The sequence below is a fragment of the Polyodon spathula genome, chromosome 28 (assembly GCF_017654505.1).
Source record: "Polyodon spathula isolate WHYD16114869_AA chromosome 28, ASM1765450v1, whole genome shotgun sequence".
NCBI classification, from domain to species: Eukaryota; Metazoa; Chordata; class Actinopteri; order Acipenseriformes; family Polyodontidae; genus Polyodon; species Polyodon spathula.
The window spans coordinates 2,527,930-2,550,761 of NC_054561.1; the positions used below are offsets into that span (position 1 = coordinate 2,527,930).

Sequence of the window (22,832 nt, forward strand, 5' to 3'; positions counted from 1 at the left end):
AGTTCTGAAATACTAATTAATTTGGAATTTGGTGCTGCTAATTAATGTGGATTTAATTACGAGTACTCATTCCATGTTCCCTTGGAACAAATTTTGCTGATCCTGTGTATAAGCCAGGCATCCATGCATGAGTTAACTATTCTCGCAATCCCCAGATGGCCGAATAATGCATGCCTTATACACATGATCAACATCCTTTATTACAAAGAAACATGTAAAACAGGGCTAAATGAATCCACATGAATTCAGAACTCAGATGAAGTGTGTAAGATTTTCAGGTGTTATTCCTGTGGGATTCAGCCGGAATTCATTATGAATTTGCGGCCATTATTTTACCTCATTTTGTTTTCCAGACGTTTTGATCATTTTACATGCCAACACACTCAACCTCACTTCCTGTGCAGCAGTTATTAGAACCCCACCTAGAGGGTGTTGAGGTTAAGGTGGGGTTCTAATACCACAGGAAGTGAATCAAGGTGTGATGGCAGAATACGTTTGCTTTTGAGAGAAAGCGAATGTAAAACCAAATCAAAAGGATAACGGGAGAAAGATTTCTCTAGCGAAGAAGAAGTTAGAGAATTCCACTGATTATCAGTCTTGTAAGACAAGAGTGGCAAACTGTTTTGCTACTGTTTTTCTGAGTAGAAAAAAAAAAAAAAGAAATAAATCAGTAGTCAAGCTTTTTCTTGCGAGTGTCACAGCCAAATAACAGGAAGTGGTTTTCACATCAAGGGAAATACAGAACCTGTATTTTCAAATTGCTGTTTCACACCAGGGCAGATGTTAAATACAAACCGAAAAAGTGGTAGTGCTAACAACCTAACATAACAAGCATTTCAGCAAAGCAACCGATGTGCTTGTGAGACCTATTTAGATTACTATACACCTTGTGTGACCCCAGGTTCCTATAGAATCGATTGTATTTGGTAGATACAACTGTACTTGGGATTTGCAAGAAGATCAACGCCTCTATTCAACAGACAGCATAAAATCAAGGAAAATGTATTTCAATCAATCTGCCATGAGTATTGTAGTGTAGCAAGCGCAGCAGCATTTATGATAGTCATAAAATCTTGTTATTCCCCTCTTTATATCCTAATTCAAATATATATGGATGAATAATCATATTACCCTAACTAGCAGAAAAAGACCTTTTCAACAGATGCTGGTAAGTGAAGAACTAGCACCTCATCTAAAATACAATATAAACGTTCACCAGCTGTTTTATCACAGTAGAGTAACAGTCAACTCAATGCAAACTAAGTGAAGTAGAGATACCTTCTACCTATTGCCTTCTTCTGTCCGTACTGTACATGGAGTCTGCAGATGCAGGACGCCCGTTTACAAATGTAAAATGTATCGACAAAGCAAGCATTAAAACAAGGCAGATCATGGCCCAGCTCAGATTCTCTGAAGGGCCCCAGATATCCTGTCCAGATGTTGACCTCTGAGTTACACTTACGTTGATGTAAGCAAGACAGATGTTTGGAGCCAGATGCTTTTCCTGAACCCATGTCGTAGACAGCCAGGACACAACAGATCATGCCTGGGTAGGCAAGGGGGGGTGGGGGAGCGGACACAGAACCAGGACCCTATATAAAAGTTCAGACACTGTAGATAAGTGTGGTTCATGATGAAATTAATGATAAACCAAAGTACTGTACAGCAGCACATTGCATTAAGCATAGGGAAATCCTGGTCATCTTCAAAATGAATGGTTTATCATTTACTTTTCTGATATCTGAAAAAAATCTGAGAATATGATTTGCTGCTTCTCAAATTCTACCAAGTATTTTAAACTTTGGGCACATAATATACAAGGCGATTCAAGAAAGGTATGGCACCTGAGAGAATTATCAGATGTAGTCTTTCCGGCCAGTCATTCTCATGCGATGTACTAACAGCCATCTATAACTGTGCTAAACTAAATAATTATTAAGAATAACATTTCCTTTTGACTTTTTTTCCATTCACTCACAAGATACAAAGATGCCGTTCCTGATAAATGGATGAGCTCAGAGATCAAGGAGACATCCTCTCACACACCCGAAAAGCTAAAAATAACACTTCCTTAGTCTTAGCAATTAAGAGTGCTCGTTTCCTTCACCTCAAGCATCCTGCCTACCAAACTAAGAGCATTCTCCTTAAAGCTGTCAACAGTTTTCTCTCCTTGATTATCTTTAGCACCTCTCACTGGCACACCGGTTGGTTCAACTTGACGTTTCTATTAAAGTTCAGTTTCACTCTCTCACACACCTAGGACTACCTCATTGACATCCCATGACATTCCAACAGGATCCGAACAGGGAGCAGCTGGGCATGGCTGTTTGCTCAATTACAGGCAAAGAGACACTTAATCTTTCCTTTAGATAGTAAGACAAGGGGATGACGAGAGAGGTGACACCACTTCAGAGACCGACAGGAGTTCAATTTAAAAAGGAGGCTCTCACATATTGTAGTATACATAAGATTCTTAACCCTCAGCCATATCCCTCTCTAAAGTCACACTTGGATTCCTAAGCTAAGAATCATTTGTAGCAGTGACAATTTATACACAGAGCACTGGTAGTATGCATACAAAATGATGTAATTAAATAATTCAGCACTAAAAAGAAATAGAGGCAAGTGCTTTAACAAGAAACATCCAAACAGTAGTCTGAGAAGCTGAAGTATGTGATTGAGTGTTATGGAGTATATTCTTTTCTGCTCAGAGGGACAGAAGACGATGCCCACCCCACCTTCATTCTCAGTGCATTGTGTTCTCTGGCTTTATAGTTTTGCAAGGTTCTTGGTTTTCATTCCATTTCTTTTCAGCCCAAGCCCCCCCCTTCTCTCACTAACAATGCTGGTTTGACATGTTTTCTGATTTGCATGTTTCTATAAACAAGAGTAGGATGCTTCCAAAAACATATCTGCAGCGTCATCATTTCAGGAGAACGAAACAACGTTTATAACAATCCTTTCTCCCAAAAGACCCCAGAACACAACCTGCTAAATGTATTGCTTGCGAGTGCACACTGATGTAATTTACAGTCTTTAAAACGCATCTCATCTCATCAACAGGGGACAGAATCCGTGACTGCAGTGCATCACACAACACTGCCCGTTACACTTGTGGATCAGAGAAAGGAAAACTCTTATACTTGAGGACGCTGTGTGGTCCAGTGTTTAAAGAAAAGGGGTTGTAACCAGGAGGTCCCTGGTCCAGCCACTGACTCGCTGTGTGATCTGGAGCAAGTCACTTAACGTCATTCTAAGTGACTCCACAGCTGATGCATAGTTTACACACCCTAGTCTCTGTAAGTTGTCCTGGATAAAGGTGTCTGCCAAATAAACAAATAATAATAAAATATTCTCTTAGCAGCCTGTGTGTCGGTGGAGCAGAGGAGGAAAGGTTGAGATGCTCATTTACAGCAGCACCCTACCTCTGCACCACTTCCTTCTAACCATTTCACTGCATTTATTATAACAAAATCAGATAGAAAGAGACAGACATAATGAAAACAAATATTAAACAGTCATGTTACAGGCAGTTCAAATGTACTCCCCAAAATAATCTACTGCATTCCAAATAAGCAACGGTTCATGAAGTTAAAACAGAAGGGTTGTACAATAAATGTGGAACACGTGGAATGTGCCTGTAATTTTTTTTACCTTAAAAAAAAAAAATTACGAATGCCTAAGCAAAGTATGATTAAGATACTGTACAAAGGCTTAATACTCAAAGCTATTTATCTCAAGTGACTGTCATTAGAGCAGCTATTCTAAAATTAGAAACAACTTAAGGCTGCTTACTAGCCCCTACAGTACATTAAATCTCAGATGGGTTTATTTCTGGTTCGATAAATGTTTCAGGTGCATTTTGTCATTGTGAAGAAAAATTGCACTGGTGAAGTTTGAGCAAAAAGCTTTAAGAAGTCTGGTCGACCCAATTAGAAGCCAAAACTCATGCAAACATAGTTCAGCAAGAGCTAGATTCAAGAACAGGCATAACATTAAAGATTAAAAATGCGTATGTCATGCATGGACCTGGACCAAGGCTGTTACTAGAGGAATCAGTCCTGCATGTCCTCACGCTGTGCAAATAAAGGGTTAGTGAAAGTGCAGACTGCAGTCAGGCAAAGAAAGATGAGCGTTCAGGGGAGGGAGTCGATAAGCTGGAACAAGGCAGGAACGAGCAGCGTCCTCCAAAAATAGGACTCCTCAGGACCCCATGTGAGCAAGAGCAACAACAGTGAGATAAAACATCAAACAAGCATGGTCTTCGGGTAGCAAGCCGTTCCCTTGACACCACAATTCAATAGACCACAGGACTTTATTTCATTTATCAGAAATAACTTCACTTTGGGAACCTTTTCTACCGAGCAAGACAAGAAGTCCTATGACTAAAATGCTCACCCCTACGTGCTGGAGTGGAACTTTGTGACAGCTTTCACCCAACTCCTGCCACAACAGTTAACATTCTTGGCCACCTCAGGCAACATTCAGGACCCATTTTTGGTCAATCAAAATTCCATCTGAAACTTGACCTTTGTCTTGCACAGTAGCTCCAAAGCCAAGTTGCTAGGGAAACCTGATTTATATTACTGATGAAACATACTGTATCTACATAAAAAGGTGATCACTTCTTGTAAATTAAGCATTCCTGTGTCATTAGGTTTTATTAGCTTGCTGAAATTAAAACATGTTTTAGGCCCTTGCATTTTATTTAAAATGCCTTCCACACTCATAATGTAGGTGTAAATAATAAACATGTTTTAATGCTGAATTAAAATGAGGAATTATGTCTTTCATGGTTTATTGGTTTCCTTTTTAGACTTGACGCTTTTATTTATTTTATTAAAAAATTGAATCGACTGGTTCTTTATTGCTCCAACCTAAAATCAATTCTTAGTTTCCAGTCTTGGAAAGCACAGTCAGTTAACACTTAATTCCACCGTTTTCTCCTCTGAATTTGGAAACCATGTTGTAGTTCACTTACCCAGACTTTTACTTCACCTTTATGCTTCTCAAAAGACGTTAATACCCATTAATGCAAAGCCACCAAATGAAACAGATTCTCTCATCGATGTACAAACAGGTTTTCAGAAATGACAAATCCCTTGACTGTTTTGTCCAGATTAAAAGAGGACTCAAGGAAATCTCCAGGGTGATACCCACCCCCCCAATATTAGAAAATTTGTAATATTCATGTATTTCCCATTTTGCTTACATACACATAACATCAGCAGAGTTCTGTATAAATACAATATGCATAGTAACAGTGCATTCTGTTGGTATAAAAGTTTTCAATCTGTCACAAGTGTAAAATGACAGGCGTATTTAATGCAATATAATGGTCGCCTGTCAGACCAAAAGCCACTCGGTTTATGGAACTGACAGCAATCACTTTGCTTGGCACATGCCCCCCCTCCCCCCCAAAAAACACTCTGTCATCTCCATGGAAACACTTAGGAGGAGGAGGCGGGATTTAAACTGTCAGTGGAAATTAGTGGATCATATGTGTACACTTACTGTAAATATGAAGTATCCCTATTGTTTTTATTTTAGTGGTTTTTGTCATGTCTTATAAAAAGGAAGTGCATCAAACGGACAGGCTGTGTATTTCCTGTTTAAATCCAAGTTTAAAGATACCTTATAGTGGCTGCCTAAAAGATATTTTTTAAATCTGTTTGGCTTCTTGAGCTATGGCATTGCTTGAGGGTGCAATTTATATTGAAACTGTGATAGGCTGGAGCAGTGGTAACAGGATGACAAGCAAGGACATAAAGAAGCTGGAGTTAAATAAGGAGAGTCAAACTACACAGAAATGCAGTACAGAGACCCAGTGGAATTGCAGTTTAGTGTCAGGTGATTCAACAAGGCTGAGGGGGGCTGCAGCTTTAAGAAGCTGTTTGGCTGCAGATTACATTACAGTGCATAATTAGCAGAAAATTAATAAGGATGCACGGTGGAGGATTAAAGGTTTAACTCTAGTAAATACCAGTCACCAGACCTCAAGCCTGAAGCACTAGTGTTGGCTCATGCATCTTCCACAACACAACACCTTCTCCCACTTGTTTTGTTAGGTTGCTTTGACTTAGCTACTTTTATCCCAGCAACCATAGCAACCACATCAGGTAAACAAAACGCAAAACCAGTGAGGTGGAAATCAGAGTAGCCTAAAAACAGTCGACAGTATTCTTTCAAACTGAAGTATAAATACTGCCCATACATTTCTCAAATTATTACAGTTTCTATATAATGTTATAAGGAAACTATTTCAAATGTAAAAGATGTGGTAACACATATATGCATAGACTATGTGCTGTCGGAGTGTGGAATTATGAGGTGCAGTCTGATGTATATCATTGCTTACATTATAAATGACTACTTATGGTTCTTAATTTGGACACACCTGTCCAGTCACAGAAACTCTGGACCCTTTTCCTGAAGTCACGGAGGCTACAGCGGCAATGTGGAGACAGTGAGTGCAGCATGTTGCAATATCCCTCCAGAGAGCTGAGCAGGACTGCAACGAGATCCGAGGGAGTGACAGATTTTCTGTGGCAGCTTTCCAGCAGCTTGGAGGAGAAAGAATAGCTCTGCAGGCAACAGAGCAGAGCTTACTGTCTTACCCAGCAGTGAAATATCTCTGCAGCACATTGGGAAGCAAAAGTGTACCAAAAATGACAATAGGGGTTATAGTTAAGAACACACTCTCTGCACAACTATCACTACTAACACAGACAGCAGACAGATGGCTTGAGGTTTTGAATGTTGAGCATTTCGAGCAAGGGAAGAATCAAAAGCGTTTCATTTTTCGGATTTGTAACTTCAAAAATCAGTTACTTTAACCTGCATCATCAACATATAGGCTTGATCAACTGGGTCAGCACCAACTTCAGATTGCTTCCATTGCTCCCAGTGCCGGATGACTTGTCCACTACATTCTCACCACTTGAATGAGAGGAAGCCCCTGTGAAGATGTGGCTTGAGGCATTTCCTCCAGTGCACTCCACCAGCCTCCCCAGTTCTGTCTCCAGACTTCCTCCCGTCCATCACTCTGTGCACTAACCCTCACCTCGCATGTACAATGAAAAGGAACCATAATTGCTTACAGACTGATAACACTGGCAGCACTCTAGCGCTAGATAAAGGACTGCTAGCCCAGATGGTTCTTTCGACTGGGAATGCTTATTCACTTTTACACTTGTGAAAAGACTGAACCTTATATTTCAAGTATCCTTTCAGGTAGGAAGACTTGAGTAAAAATGAAATGAATTGCCCTAAATGTGATTCTTGTATGGTCCTAACCCTAACCCTAATGCTAAGGTAGGTGTATGTGTGTTGGAATGAAGCACAGATTTAAATCTTAAGCTCAATATTTGAATTCTCTCAACTGGTCCATTGCTGAAGAAACTGGCCTGTCTTACCTATGCCCGATTTTGTTTTTCAACATTACTATTTTTAGAGTTCTGCATTTGGCAGTATGTGGCCCACGTATTGTATAAATTATATAAACCTACTCATGTATCATAATAGCATTTGCTTTGGAGTCCTGTTCAACTACGACAGCCTACAGACTCCTAGGCATGCAGTAACTTTTGGAAAGGATATGAATAGCCTCGTCTTTCTGATAAACAGGGATGACAAGATCAAGCTTGTGAGTGATGCCTTTAGTGCAACATGGATGGAAGTAAGAATCCTGTCGCATAGCGGTTTCACCCAATTCAGGTTTTACTTTGAGCTTGATTAGTCACAGTGTATAGGTAACAAGCTCAGCTGTGTTTTATTGAACTGTTTAATGTTAAGATGTATTAGATAAAGCAGAGAGCATTAGATCCACAGTAAAACCAAGAACGGGTCAAACAATGAGTCTTATTGGGAGTCTTATTTCCATCGCTGGTGCAAGTACAGGTGTTTTTCTGAACTTGTCTTGTAAGAAAGTGGCCTAAATGGTTGAGCAACTTCTTATCTTAAAGTATAGAACAGAACAAACCAACCTAAACTGGGCCATACTTGCCTTCAACATGTATTGAAATGAGATTAACTTGCAGAATTCTGATGCAGTCTTGTGTAGTGCATTGTATCATACACCTACTACCGAGAGGGGAATAATAATTTCCAAAAATTGTTGGGCTATCAACAGGAAAATCTTTATTGCTTTATTCGTTCGTTGCTTGCATTATAAACTCAACTGGTGGTGATGTCATATATAAACAGAATACTCTCTAGGACGCAGGGATATAAAAGTGACAGTCTCCGGTCTAATGTTCATAATGTCATTTGCATGCAGTCACAGTATTTATAATGTCATTTGCATGCAATCACAGTATTTATGATGTCATTTGCATGCACAGTATTTATAATGTCATTTGCATGCAATCACAGTATTTATGATGTCATTTGCATGCACAGTATTTATAATGTCATTTGCATGCAATCACAGTATTTATGATGTCATTTGCATGCACAGGATTTATAATGTCATTTGCATGCAATCACAGTATTTATGATTTCATTTGCATGCAATCACAGTATTTATAATGTCATTTGCATGCAATCACAGTATTTATGATTTCATTTGCATGCAATCACAGTATTTATGATGTCATTTTCTTGTAATTCAATTTGAGTATGCCTCTTGTCCCATTGTCTCACTAGAAAAGAAAATAGCTAATAGTGTTCTGCCCGGTCCATTACTCTTGCCACCTGGGAATCTGATATTATATGAAGCTAATCAAGGATGTGTCTGGTCTGTACTTGGATGGGAGACTCATGCACAGCTGTGATAATAATAGGGAGGCACCAGTGAAGTTATAAGATTCTGAACATCTTTGATTTGGAGGAAACACGAGCTAAAGACTTATAATACATAACTATAAATTAGTTTAGCGGTCAGTTATTTTGAGCAGGTTTATCTTTCCTAGACCTGTATAGGTGGCTGCACAGTTGAAGGAATTAAATGGCCTGAGTATTTCAGTATAACCGAGAGTGCTTGTAAAGAAGACACTGCATCACAGCAAATGTCTGAGGATTGTACCTTACACGTTTCTCAAAACAGGAGACCGATTCTTTGAGATGGGGGTCTTTGAATGAACTGTCTCTGGTGCACTTAATTTTAGCACTGTAGCACAACAGACTGTAGCGTGAATATCATTTCCCACATGCCGGCGTTAATCTGGCTTCAGAGGTGACAGGCTGGTGACCAGGGAACAGCAGCAATCTGCACTCACCCAGACCAAATTAGCCCTGTCCGATGAATTTATCTGATCCAGTAAAAGCAAAAACAGACGGCAAATACACATACTAAAGAAAAGCGTCTGTTTATAAACTCCCTTGTGATTATACTGTTCTGTTCACAGCTTACAGGGGGATTTCGTGAAAGATTATAGATGCCGCACAGACTCCGACACAACCTTACAGTCAATAATCTAATACACAGTTCTGTATGGCAGAGCCTGTAATGTATAAGGCATGCATTCATAGATGAATTAACACTTCTCACAACCCACGACTGCTTGTTGCTTTACTGGAATTAAAATTCTGGGTTTTTGGTTTTAATATCTTAAACGTTACAGAACTAGCAACCAACACCTTAGACAGACGGTTAATCTAAATGGCTCAAACAAGTGCTCAAGTCACCTTTATCGAATTTCCTTTGCAGTGCAAACAAAATAGTGGCATTAATAATCTGGTCTCAAGTTTTAGCTACAGTGGGACCAGTTAACAGCATGGGAAATGGGCACTGGAGAAACAAACAGGGGGGAGGGACCACAGCCAGTAGCCACAGTGCAGCCAGTGTTCTTCAGCAGTGTGTCTGTGTCTGAGGGAGTCTATAACTCCGGACGGCTTTAATTATCCAGTGCAAAGCAGCTCTATCCATATGAGCTGGGGAAGGGACACTGGCAGCTCTTCAGCACGTCTTTATCAAAACCCACCCCAACACCCAGCCAAATCATCCATCTAACAAAAAGCTGTTTACCCACAAGACAAAGTCAGACAGGCAGGCCGCCAGTGCCAAGCTTCTTTATACGGTACAAGACACTGCTAAAGTATTTTTCATAGTATAACGATTGAATAAAATAAAAACTCCCTCTGCTTGAGATTGCCCACAATGCATTGCGCTGCCTCAATTGATTGACATTCCCCTCTGTCCTAGTGGAGACTTCTATACCGACTAAGATAGATTGAGAAATAAAAGTTTTAACACTGCTACATTGTGTGTGTGTGTGTGTGTGTGTGTGTGTGTGTGTGGGGGGGGGGGGTTCTTTCTCCAACATTAAAAAAGTGAGGGGGGTGGCATGTCCCCTGTGCTCCCCATGTAAATGGCACCTATTGGTGTCTCCAGCTTGCAGAGAACACAGACAGAGGATGAAGTAACTGACATTTCAGCAAATAATGTTTCTTCAGTGATTTTGTATTTTGCATTCAGCTGTGGAGATAAGAACAGCAACAGAGAATATCTTCTGTGGCACAGTATTAGTGCCAAACCACTTCCACTGTGCTGATAAACAAAACTGTTAAAAACCCAATGTTCTGTATGGTTAGTTATAGTAAGCTCCTTTTCTACTGCAGGTAATCTGAGCTTAATGCCACAAGCTCTTTAGTTTCTTAGCTCACTATTTCAGGTTAAATCTAAGGTCACCCAAGATTGTGAGGTCAACAGAGACAATGCTCTACATAATTGTTAGAAAGTGCAGCCAGTGGCAGGCGTTATTGTGTAGGGAAACACTCAGGAACAGTTGAAGCTTGGTGCAAAACCAAATTATATTTATTTAAGAACAAAAAAAAAAAAAACTAATTGTACAAAAAAACAAACTTTCTTTTTTTTTTAAGGAAAGAACAAGGCGCAAACAAACAAAAAAAAAACTATTTACATTCAAATAGAATTCGTCTAAAGTGGGTGCTATACTCAGCTCCAACACAGAGGTTATTACTGGCTCCAAACTATCCCCAGGTCCAACACAAGGAAGGCAGCCCCAGACTGAACCAAACTGCCAGTATATATATCTGTGCAGTCAGGCAAACCCCCCCCTAGACTGAACTAACTACATAGGTGCTTATGGAGATGCTCTACGTCATCAGAGTCTTCTAATTTCAACAGTTTTGGCTCTCTCCAGCCCCTGGACCAACCTCGTTTAACATCAACTGAAGTGTCCTCTGCTCTCCTGCCATCACTGCTGCTCTTGAAGGCTTTGATGTACTTCTCCTTGAAGCTGTGCAAACTGGTGTTGGAAACGTTTATATCGTTCATCTTATTTGGCACTTTCTTTCTCTATATGTTCTTCACTGGCTGTCTGGACTTCAAGATAGCTTTTGAACATAAAAGCTAGTTCAGTCACCACTCGATCACTGCCAGGTCCTGGCTGCACTGCAGCTTGGGAAGTTGCAATCCCACTTGCCATGGCTCCTTCGTCAGACTCCTCTGCTCTCTCCCTTCTCTGTTTTGCAGGCATGTTGCAGACTTCTTTCCACTGCTTTTCAACTTCTCTTCTGCTCTGATGGAATTGAGAGTGCCTCCTACTGGACACATGAAAATATCTCTTGAAACAGATTAGTTTAAATTTTAAGTAAAATTAAAAGTGATGCCCAATGCTTCAAATTTAACACACTGGAATATTGTAAACCACTCAGTTTACCAACAATACACAGCCCTTTATTAAAGTTTCAAATAAACTGCCATTCAGTTGGGTAACCCTACAACACTTATGTGTGTGTAGAATAGACTATGACTAGACAATGAATATGACAACCCTGTGTAACAGGGCAGTGCTGTGTGATAAACTGCTGCTACCGATTCTGTCCTGCCCCCAGTCGGTGAGATGAAATGAGATTAAAGCTCTAAAACCATGACAAGCCAGGCTCTTCTGCTTCGTGGTTAAGATGCTCGCTTGCGGTGTGCGGTGTCGCCGGTTTGCGCCCAATTGCATTGGTGCCGTGACCCGGATCTCATAGATTGCCTGCAGCCGAACAGCAAATTTAAAGGTGGAAGAGAGGGATGGAAATAAGACTCCTATTGCATAGCAGTTTCACCGATTCCAGGTTTTATTACAAGCTTGATTAGACCCAGTGTATAGGTAAGGTGTGTCTTATTAAATCAGGACTGGGTCAAACTGCCATGCAATGGAAGAGTGTAACAGGCAGTGCTGTGTTGACAATACAGACTAAACTTTAAACTATTAACTGCCCTAATTTGAAGAGACTTCCCCTTCCAAATCCATTTCAGCGTTAATTACATATGCTACTCAATGAAAGTGAACAGTGGTGCTATAATAAAGGTAGAAATTGACCTTAAAACTAGCCAGCAGCTAGAACAACTGCAGGGAAGAATAGGGCTGGCTGCTAATTCAATCAACGGACAGCATTAGTACTTGGCAGCGCGATTAATGAATCAATATTGGTTTTGGAACTACTTGTTGAAATAGACTGTTTTGTAGTTAAGTTTTCCACCCGATCGATCCTTTTTGACATTCGCTGATCACTCTCTTTTAAGTAAGCATTGTCACTTTAAATCTAGTGTAACCCAGTTTCACCCATCTCATGTTTTACTGCAAGCTTGATTACTCACAGTGTATAGGTGACAAGCTCTGGTGTGTCCCATCAAGCTCATAATAAAGCCAGGAAAGGTTCAAACTGCTATATATATAGGGGATTTGTTCATTCCTTGGTAGTGTTGCCATGCGTTTTATCATAGCTAGCTGTAGGAGGTAATGAAATGAATACCAGCTAGCACTCTATTTTTGCTGTTCACAAAATTGCTACCCTTGAAGGACCTCACTGAAAATAGATTCTTGGTAGTCTGCATCACAGAAGTTTATTTGTTACAAGTGATGCAGGCTATTCCGCGAAACATGTTCATAAAAAGAAATACCGGTGCAGTAAACACATTCCCTTCCTACATACCTCTATAACGCTACAATATATCATGTAAAGAAAGTATCACGATTAATTGATACACGATTAAACACTACAACCCTGCACCTGACCCCAGATAGTTTCCTGTGGGGACCCTATTAGCTGTAACACAGGATTTAAACTCACTGTGGCAAAGTCAAAGAGAAAACATACAGATTTTTGTGTAAAAAGATTGTTTTTTACCGTTTCAGTCCTGAATTCTTTTGTTCGAGCTGAAGAATGTGATTCCACCTGTCTGGTTTCATTATATACTTCAATCCAATAGTGGCGTTACCTGAATCCCTATTTGCTTTTGCTCGAGGGGTACTGAACTGACAGAATGAGAGGGATTAAACCCTGTCAGTTAATTAGATGTCGAGGGCTCCAAACTTCAAGCTGACTGACTAATACCACTAACACTTTCCAGCAGTAGAATACAAAGCCTACGAAATACATTCAGATAAAGCAGATGGGAGGATAAGGCCCTCACTGAGGATCGTGACGACAAATGCTTGTTTATGATCATCTCAAACACTTGGATTTAGATTCTGGGACTGTGGGAGCCACTGAAGACAAGCAGGTCTCTGTCATACCTCACACGTCATGCACAATTCTGGCACAGTGGATGGGTGCATTACTGTCTTGACATCAAGACACAAGTGCAGAATTGCTGGGTTAGCTTGACCTGAACCAACGCTAAAAGTAAACAACTGGGAATTTATTCAGCCTTCATGATTACCAGGGGAACATGTGCCGAGTTGAGATGCTGACAGGAAGCTGACTGAGTAAGGAGCTTTCACAATGTCAACTGCATTCCTTGGCAGGGGATAGTTTTTTTTTCTTCTGTGTTTCAAGGTGAATACAAGACATCCACATTTCAGCCCAGCCCTGCTTGAACTTAATCAGATCTAAACGAAACCAGCATCTGTAACAAAATTTTAAACGGGCAGCAGGGCAAATCCCATTTCTTAATTTCTAGGTTATGCTGCGAGTGCTGACCTAATACAAGACCTTTGTAAGACTGCACAATGCAAATTACAGAGCTCCTCTCTGCAAATGTGTTTCTGACACATGCATCAGATATAAATCTGTGGAACACAATCGTGAAATAAACACTGCTGAATTGCATGTACAAAGAATCCAGTCAGCTAGAACAGAATAGACATGAATCTGTGTCAATTGTATAGATGTATAAAACAAGACAACCTTGCCTGAGGTCAATAATATCAAGGTCTAGATCTCTAAATGAGCAACTTTACTGAACCACATACCAGACAAAAAAAAGGTATTATTATTATATAGATAGGTCTAGGGTATTTGTTTTAGTAATGGATGATGTGGCATTTACAAATGCTTTACAAGTGATGTGTTCACTGTTTTGTGTTTTTATTGATTGATTTATGATCAACAATACTTGACAGACAAATGTATAAATCGGTTTCACAATTGCTGAAGTGCTTACAGCTAACTGCAAGTCATTGGTCCTTGTTGACTCATGCCGTTGCAGCAGCTCGTGCCCAGGGGATTTCTATTCAAGGTTTTTTTTTTTTTTTTGTTTATGCTATATTATACTGTGTGTTGTATTAGAGGCCACTTAAGCGTTTCTTGACAATGTTCCTGGAAGGCCTTGAACTGGGAAAGTAACTGCTCACAGAAGTTGGTTTGCACAATCAGTATCTATTCTCATTTCATGCTGATTTTTACATGTTTTTTTTATCCCACTTCAAAACCCTCAATCAGTACATCCCCCTGCATTTTAAATTCAGATCGGTATTCCCATGTAAGGTCCTTGAGCCTTTCTTTGAAGGACTTGCGTAGGACAGCCCTCTGATTGAGCAGTGGACCTGACTGCCAGTCAAGGCTCTAGATGGGACATATATTATTATTTGTTTCTTTAGCGGACGCCTTTATACAATGAGACTTACAGAGACTGGGGTGTGTGACTATGCATCAGCTGCAGAGTCACTTACAATGTCTCACCTGAAAGACGGAGCACAAGGAGGATAAGTGACTTGCTGAGCCGGGATTTGAACCGGGGACCTCCTAGTTACAAGCCCGTTTCTCTAACCACTGGACCATGTAGCTTCACTTTCACTACCTGCCAAAGCCGAGTTTTTAACAAGAGGACCCGTCAGTGGTCTTTTTTGATGACACAAATAAAAATAGCTCAAAAGGGTCATGAGTCAGTATAGGCTGGGTTGGGAGGTTCTTTCCTCTTATTACTAAAAAAAACAAACTGTTTCACTATGACACTTTACTGGAACAGGGGTGAGAGCAGAAGTCATCTCCATGCATGCATGATTCGCTTCAGTGAGGCCGGGAGCCATCTCTGGATGACTGTGGACCACAAATTAAATAGAACATATCTGATCAAACTTGGAGCCCGACCTGAGCCGAGTGAGATCAGGGATACAGATTACTTACAACAAGCAGGTCTCACTGTGCACTGTTCCAGTCCTGTGGAATTCTATAGTGTTCTGTGGAATCTTCAGGAATTCTACAGAGTTCTGTGAAATGTGGTTCAGCTAAGGACAGTGCAAGTGTTAAGGTATTGACTTGCATCCATCATTTCAACCACTCAGTCACAACCTTACAAGAGACCAAGCCAAGTAGACACAAGGTTCAGCTGGTAACCTTCATCGGAGTTGTATAAGGATCAATCTGCCATGGTTTAGACCACTACAAAGAGTCTCATTAATATTTGTTTTATAGGTGAGGTTCTAGGTGTTATTCAGTTCAGTAGCTGCACAGCTTTCAATTTTTTTTAAAGAAATGTTATAGAACGCATTTTCATTTTAAAATGTGATAGCTGGTACATACATTGAGCTAAAGTTGTTAGTTTTCATGTCTCACTCTCAGGAAATCTATTACACTTGCACTTCAGAGCAGTTAAAGGCATGTTACTGGCTGAAAACATGTCAATCAATACAGGAAGCAGCTGGTTGGTTAATTACAGGAATCAAGCCGTTGAAGGGGTGGGAACTAGATCACCCTCCAGGTGAAATGACCCAGGAACAGCAGGACAATCATGTCTTGCAAACAGATTTTTTTACACTAGCATAGTACCAGACATGATGTTTTAGAAAAAAAGAAATCAAAACTGCGATTTGAGACCTATGTAACCAACTGAAGTTCACAAAAGGTACAATTTATATATATAAAACATTTTTTAAATGTTTTTCTAGGACTGTAAGTGAACACATCCCCCAAGAGAACTGTTTAGTGGTCTAGCTTCATCCAGATATTAAACAAAAAAGAAAGAAAAAACACACAACGACATAAAACGTTCCTGGAAACATGATTAGAAACAGCAGGCCTGCCCGACGGAATGCCGGCGTTGAAAACGAAAAGCAAGAGGCCTCCTGTGAAGACTCCTGTTGCAATTAGAACATTCACTTGTTGCTTTTTCTTGTCTGACATGAATTATGGATTTTAGCCCGAGGTCGTTCAATTGAAGCAACAGATCAAAAAAATATTTATGCATTAATTTCGCTCTGTACAAGTGACTGCAGCTGCAGCAAGGACTGGAATCAGGGGAGAGAAGTGGAACGTTAAAAGGAAAGTCAGAAGGGATGAGGTCGTTATTTAAAATCGATTTCAGACACGCTGTAAAAGACATACATTGTACAGTAGTTCCCATTTAATATTAACTAGCACACAATTTTGCGATGTTTTTAACAAGTTTTCAGCTTTTTGTAAATACATGTATTACACAACAATAACACAGTGTAGTTACAGCATTTTGAAGTGTGTCTTGGTACTTGGATGTATTCAAATTTGTGGTCCGCAGCACAGTTACAATAATTAACAACCTGCTTCTGCAGTGCAAGAATGAAACCATGTGCAAACTCAAACTCAACACAACAAGAAGTCACCCTAAAGGACAGAGAGATATGGTATTATGCATATTATTAAACATGGCAAACCAGGGTAAACTATGGTAAATGTATAGTATAACCATGGGAAAAGCATGGCACAAATACCGTGCAAAATTACTGTGGTAAACTTTAAGGATTTTTTCAATCAAGGCAAAACATCTTGGACATACAGAATGCACTGGATCTGTCACTATTAAAGACTGAGGTCTCTTAAAAATATCCTGCATTAATGTAAAAAAAAAAAAAAAAAAGATCCTAAGCTCCATTCCTTCAGGCAGGAGACACCTACTTGTTTCTCAAATCGCACATGAACTGCATTTGGAGAGCTGAGAGTGCAGCTTTCATCTCTGCTGGACGCAGGTCAGTGTCCTGGACCAGGCAGAGGGAGCCAGCGCTCGGGTCTACATCAAAAGCAACTGTGACAGACGAAAATGATCAACCCTTCCTGAATACTGAGTGCTTTCACGAATTTGCAGTACAGTCAGATTGTGGAATCAATAATGGATGGAACACGAATTGATCGTGGTGCTATTATCGTGGGAGACAAAAGCTGTACAGCTGCATTTTAAAAAGCTTGATCCTTCAAGGATAGGAAAAACTACTAATAAGGGAGAAAGTCGCAATAATTGGAGTTCAAACATCATTTAAGATATTGTTTAGCAAATAATCGATTAGTGAGCTCAATGAAACTGTTTAAAGTGCCATATACCATGTAGTACTTGTACTGTAAGCATGTCAAAATAGGCATACTGTATTAGTGAGATTATCACTTTAACAGACCACACATGCAATTGATTTATAATAGCAAGGGAAAAGGAACACATGGCCACAAATGGTAAAATGCATCAGACTTTTTAGAGGTTGTTTAAGATTAGAGCACAAAATGATCTAACATTACAAACATTTAAATTGTCACACCCTGAGGTTTTCATGCAGGTAGGTATAAAAAGGATAGAAATGACCAGTATTGTCCCTGATCTCATAAATCTGCACTCTACTTTATCAAGTCATCACAATTGGAGCTTGCCAGTTCTTGAATGTGATCATTTAGTTGACAGGAAATACTTCCAGCTCTTACAATGGTTTCAAAGCCATTAGATTTCTAGGAGATATTTGTAAACCGCACGGATCATGGCATCATTCGAACAACATCACAAATCTGATCATATGGGAAACAGATTACAAATCTGATGAGCATGAAACACCAAATGCATGGATTTGAGATGGGCCATTCGGTTTGAACGTGGTTTTAAGATTCTAATGTCCCAAGCCGTTCATAAGATCGCAGAATTCAGGACATAGGCTTGTTTCATATGCTGTTTATATAATAGAGACCATGTAACTATGCTTGTTCACAAACAAGTAAAGAACACACTTGTGTAGGCATGTCGAGATACACATGCTTACACGTTTATAGAATATTGTACTGGGTGCTGTGTGATGCAATTGGCTTGCATTTCACAACAACCTATAATGTACAATAAGAATAATTAAACAGAACAGCTAATCCTACCGTGACGTGAATTCAATCTGAGACAAGCTGTTACAAACAATCTGAGCAAGACATTTCAGAAGGTTGCATCACATCATTACCAAGGTCAGCTACAGCATTGCTCTATTTATATATTTGTCATTGCACTCTGGTGACACTAGGCATCCTTGTTAATTGTTCATTGTTTATACACAATCAAGATTGTTTTAATGCTTGGTAATCTGTACACTGTGGCTAACCAAGCTTGTATTAAAACCTGGAATGGGGGAAACTGCTATGCAACAGGAGTCTTATTTCCATCCCAGTTTATTACTAATTAACAATATTATTATATACAGCAGTCCAGATAAGCTGTGTACCATCCTTTATAGCAATTTTGCTGTACAGCTGGTCTGCCTCCCCTAAAACTTCCACTAACAACTACATCTCCCAGAATACAATGTCTTCAGTTACTAGGAAACTGGACACAAGAAAAACCAACCCAACAAACATTATCCAATCTCTGGCTAGCCCTGTTGTCTTTGCAGCCAATCACAGTAAGAATAAGAACAATTCGAAGCTACACAGGTTGAAGCGTCAACACCCCAGTCCAGCTACAAATCCAACTGGAACCGTCGCCAGAGGCAGCCGCTAAAAAAAAGATGCCTGTAATATAACTCAAACTGTTTTATAACTTATTAATGCTATTTTTACCCATCATTTCTATAATTGTGCATGCTTTTAATTTAGGACAGCAATCTATATGAAAAATATTATTGTGGAACTATACTGTAATAGGATTGTCACTTGTTTAAAGTAAGAAGGGCTATCTGGCGCCATTGTAAACGGGCTGTCTAAAAATAGCAGCATTTCATCAGCGCATCACACAATACTGCATTTTAACATTCATAATACTCGCCGTTTGCATATTATTTCCTGTGAAATACCAGTATTAACAAAAAAAAACAAAAAAAACAATGTAAAGCTATCAAATGTCTATCTCGGCTGAGCATGACTTTGAAGAAAGCAGTTTGAAAAAGACTAAGAAGTGATGCCGTGTTTAAAGCATGTATAAACTAACACCTTATTGTAGCAAGCACGTTTTCAAGCCTTTGTTTCTACCACTTCCCCTACACGTGTTAACACAGTACATAACACTGACGCAACCCAAACTCACCCCACATGATCCATCTGTAAACTCACTTAATTCTCCTATTGGAAATTCACACTTTGTTAACGCATACAAACCCATAAAGGATGCAAGCCTTACTTATTATTATTATTATTATTATTATTATTATTATTATTATTATTATACACAGGGCCTACCTCTCCTGCACACTGCACACCACACCAGCGACACTGCCTATGCAGAATAAGAAACAGGTTGTCTAATGGACTAAATTAAAAGCATTCTTTGTACAGAATGTAAACCACATCGCTTGCTGTTCTATTTCTATATTTGTCACTCTATTGTAAGAAGCCTCATCCTTATGCTCAGCTAACTTCCTTTTCTTTTAAGTGACAGGTGCTTTTAGTGATGTCATAGCCATTGCTTTAAAACATATTAGAATGCACTCTGTGTGTAGAGCCTTCCTTCCACAGCTTGTAGTGCTAGGTTTTCACATTGTGATATTCTTTCAGCATTTAAAAACTGTTATTTTTCATTTTGAATTAGCTGGAAAAACCACATTGTAAAAGTGAAAACATCTCTCAGACAATTAAAGAGAGGAGATAAACACTGCTCTGCATGGTAGGATGTGTGATTTTTATTTCATGTCTCTGTGATGCACTGGTTTCCTTTGCAAGGTATCACTTTTTGCAGTAAAATCTGTTCATGAACAAACCAACATTTTTGCCAACAAATATATATATATATATTATACTGTTATTATTATCAATATATTAACAGGTATGTATTAGTAACAGTTATTTGTCAGAAAAGTGGTTGGAAATATGAGAATGATGATCTCTCGATGTAAAACACAACATGAAACAGCGAACGATTTAGCTTGGAAAGGTGTGCCATTGAACTGTGATCGATCAGTTATGTGGGATCATTACAATTACTCACACGTGCCAAGGTTCAACCACAATTAAAAAATTCAAGTACACTGTAATTGCAGTTAATTACAAATTACAATTCTAATTGAGCCCAGGTCTGGCGTAGAGCATTTTACCCCTCGTTTCCCTGGACTGCAAACATATTCTCAGTTGCCGACACATATGTTTAGGAGTGGAGAAGCTGACAGGTCAAAGCATGCTAAGAGTCTCCTCTTATTGTAATGCATTCAGCTAGCCTCCTACAAATACCAACGTGCAGGAGATTAATCTCTTCTATATTAGGGCTCTTGTCAGCATAAAAATAGCAGTACTACACATTGGCAGCAGCAGCAGCAGCCACTGTCCCCTTTTAAAGAATACGTGCTTATTATTTGGACAACTAAATATAGCATCTACACCTAGGGGTGTTCCTGGAGGTAAGTCTGCCAATATTAGACTGACCGTTCCTCAACAATTAGCCTCTGTTCCTCAAACACCTTCCAACCAAGCACCTATCTATAACAATGGTCCCAATTTTGCCCACTGTGACGTAAGCTGCAGCAGGGAGGTGCAGCTTTTATATAATACAAAATATTGTCAGGGATGACATCTGTGCAATGCAAACTCATTAGTTAGCCCACTTACACAAAAGTATGTGCTACATACTGCAGGTCTTTCTAGACTCCTTTTTAGTCCATTGTGTGAAAAACATTCAGCAGCTCAGGGGTTAACTATAAAATTACATAACACAGCTGACGCTTAGCATATACTGTGCAGTAATCATTGAGTAATTAGCCATCTAGACAATGGAATTATTGTTAAAGGTAAAAGGTTTAGCCAAAACATCAGTTTAATCCGTATTAACTATTTTTAAGTTTTTCTTTGTCATGGGTACTTTCTCTTAAGCACAGCATCCTAACACAGATGTAGTGAGTTAATTTGTAGCCATTTTAGATTTGCAATTTGAATCAATTGTCGGCAGAATTGGGAGATTTCTGCCAAGTACATTTCTGTTGTACTGAGTAAAAATTGTGTCTATAAATATCGCTGAGGTGTGTAATTTAAACAGAACTAGCCCTTATTTAAGGTGCACCCCACATCTTATATATACACCATCTTAAAATGCAAAACACACAATTCAAATTTTAAATTGTGTGATTCAAGTCACCTAATATAAGAAAACGCATTAGAAACACCTTCATTGCAACATGAAGCAGGCACTGTTAACCAAGTGGGTTTTCGTCAACATGCCTGATATCATGCAACATATAAAAGATGCATCTCCCTGCGGTAAGTCAGTTTACTTTTTCGTCCCATGGGGCAACAGATCTAGTCTACTGATGTACCCTGACGTGCCCCACTGCACGTGGTTACGGTATATATATATATATATATATATATATATATATATATATATATATATATATATATATATATAACTGTTCTTTATGAGTTTGGCTTAGCACATCACAGTTTCATTGTTCATGCAACTAAAGCAGCCGAATTGCAATTGCACAACAAATTGTCCACAGTTCAGTAATTAGGGATTTCAGAAACTGTTTGGGGGATTATCAGATTAGAGGCGGGGTGAAAGTCTGGAGCATTATTGTTTTTTTTATAATTTATATGCTTGGGTGACACCGAATGTTACAGAAGTCTTACAGTGCATATGGCTACTTTTCTGCTGGATGACTTTTCTGCGACTTGTACTGACCACCACTAGATACAATGCAATTAGACACACATGATAACTATTGTAAGAACTGTACCGCTGCAACTTTGTTTTATATTGTAATACAATACAGAAAGAACTGCAACTTTGCAATGCATGGAACGACAGTATTATTTTAAGAGATGTTACGATATTGAATCGCAATAACAAATGCACGAACATTGTGTTTCCCGAGATGCAAAGTTAAATAAATAAATACAACCTTCATGATGCTGCTTCGAGGGTTAGCCGGATTCCCTTCCGCAGAATTATCCCAACCGCTGCTGCTGCTGTTGCTCCCGGAATGGGAGCTCCCATCCTCCTTACATCTTCCGTTGGAGACCACGGGCTCCGCTCCTCCGGCACATTTACCGATCGCCGCCGCCGCAATCTCCAGGCAAGCCCGGCTAGTGGAAAGATGGTGCGGCTCCGAGTGCTCAGTGTTGTACCCAGTCATCTCGGACGCTGACTCTGTTTCCAGTATAGCGGCTGGATTAAGCAACGGTTCCGATCCGGATAAAATCGCCTGTCCCTCCGCCATCATCCAAACATCACAAAACAGCACTAACCATCTTGTGTTGGAGTATCCAGGTGGTCTGCTTAGAAAGGGGAAATAGGAGGTTTAAAGACAAAAAAATAAAAAATAAACCTCTTTCAATGCAGACACACCAAAAATGTTAGCGCGCAAGGCGTGTGTCTGTGTGAATGCTTGACTGTGCTAACATGAAACTAACCATATGGTCTTGTTTATCCTGGTCTGATCAGCATAGCTGTTCGCTAATAACGCTCTGTTAAACTGCTACATAGTAATCTTAACAGACCCCCCCCCCCCCTCCCCCGAACTTCCTGG

At 39.6% G+C, this 22,832-nt stretch overlaps 1 protein-coding gene across 3 annotated transcripts in view; it reads right to left on the reverse strand.

The window, feature by feature from the left end:
• LOC121301898 (inactive phospholipase C-like protein 2) overlaps positions 1-22,832 on the reverse strand; it is a 47,945-nt gene that overhangs the window by 24,779 nt on the left and 334 nt on the right. Inside the window, exon 2 of one of the 3 annotated variants that reach the window (XM_041231605.1) lies at positions 22,206-22,578. In XM_041231605.1, the coding sequence (XP_041087539.1) occupies positions 22,206-22,526 (321 nt within the window). In that variant the 5' untranslated portion in view covers positions 22,527-22,578. Of the gene's footprint in view, positions 1-22,205; positions 22,796-22,832 lie in introns of those variants that run through there. The other 2 variants (XM_041231604.1, XM_041231606.1) reach the window with 2 other exon arrangements.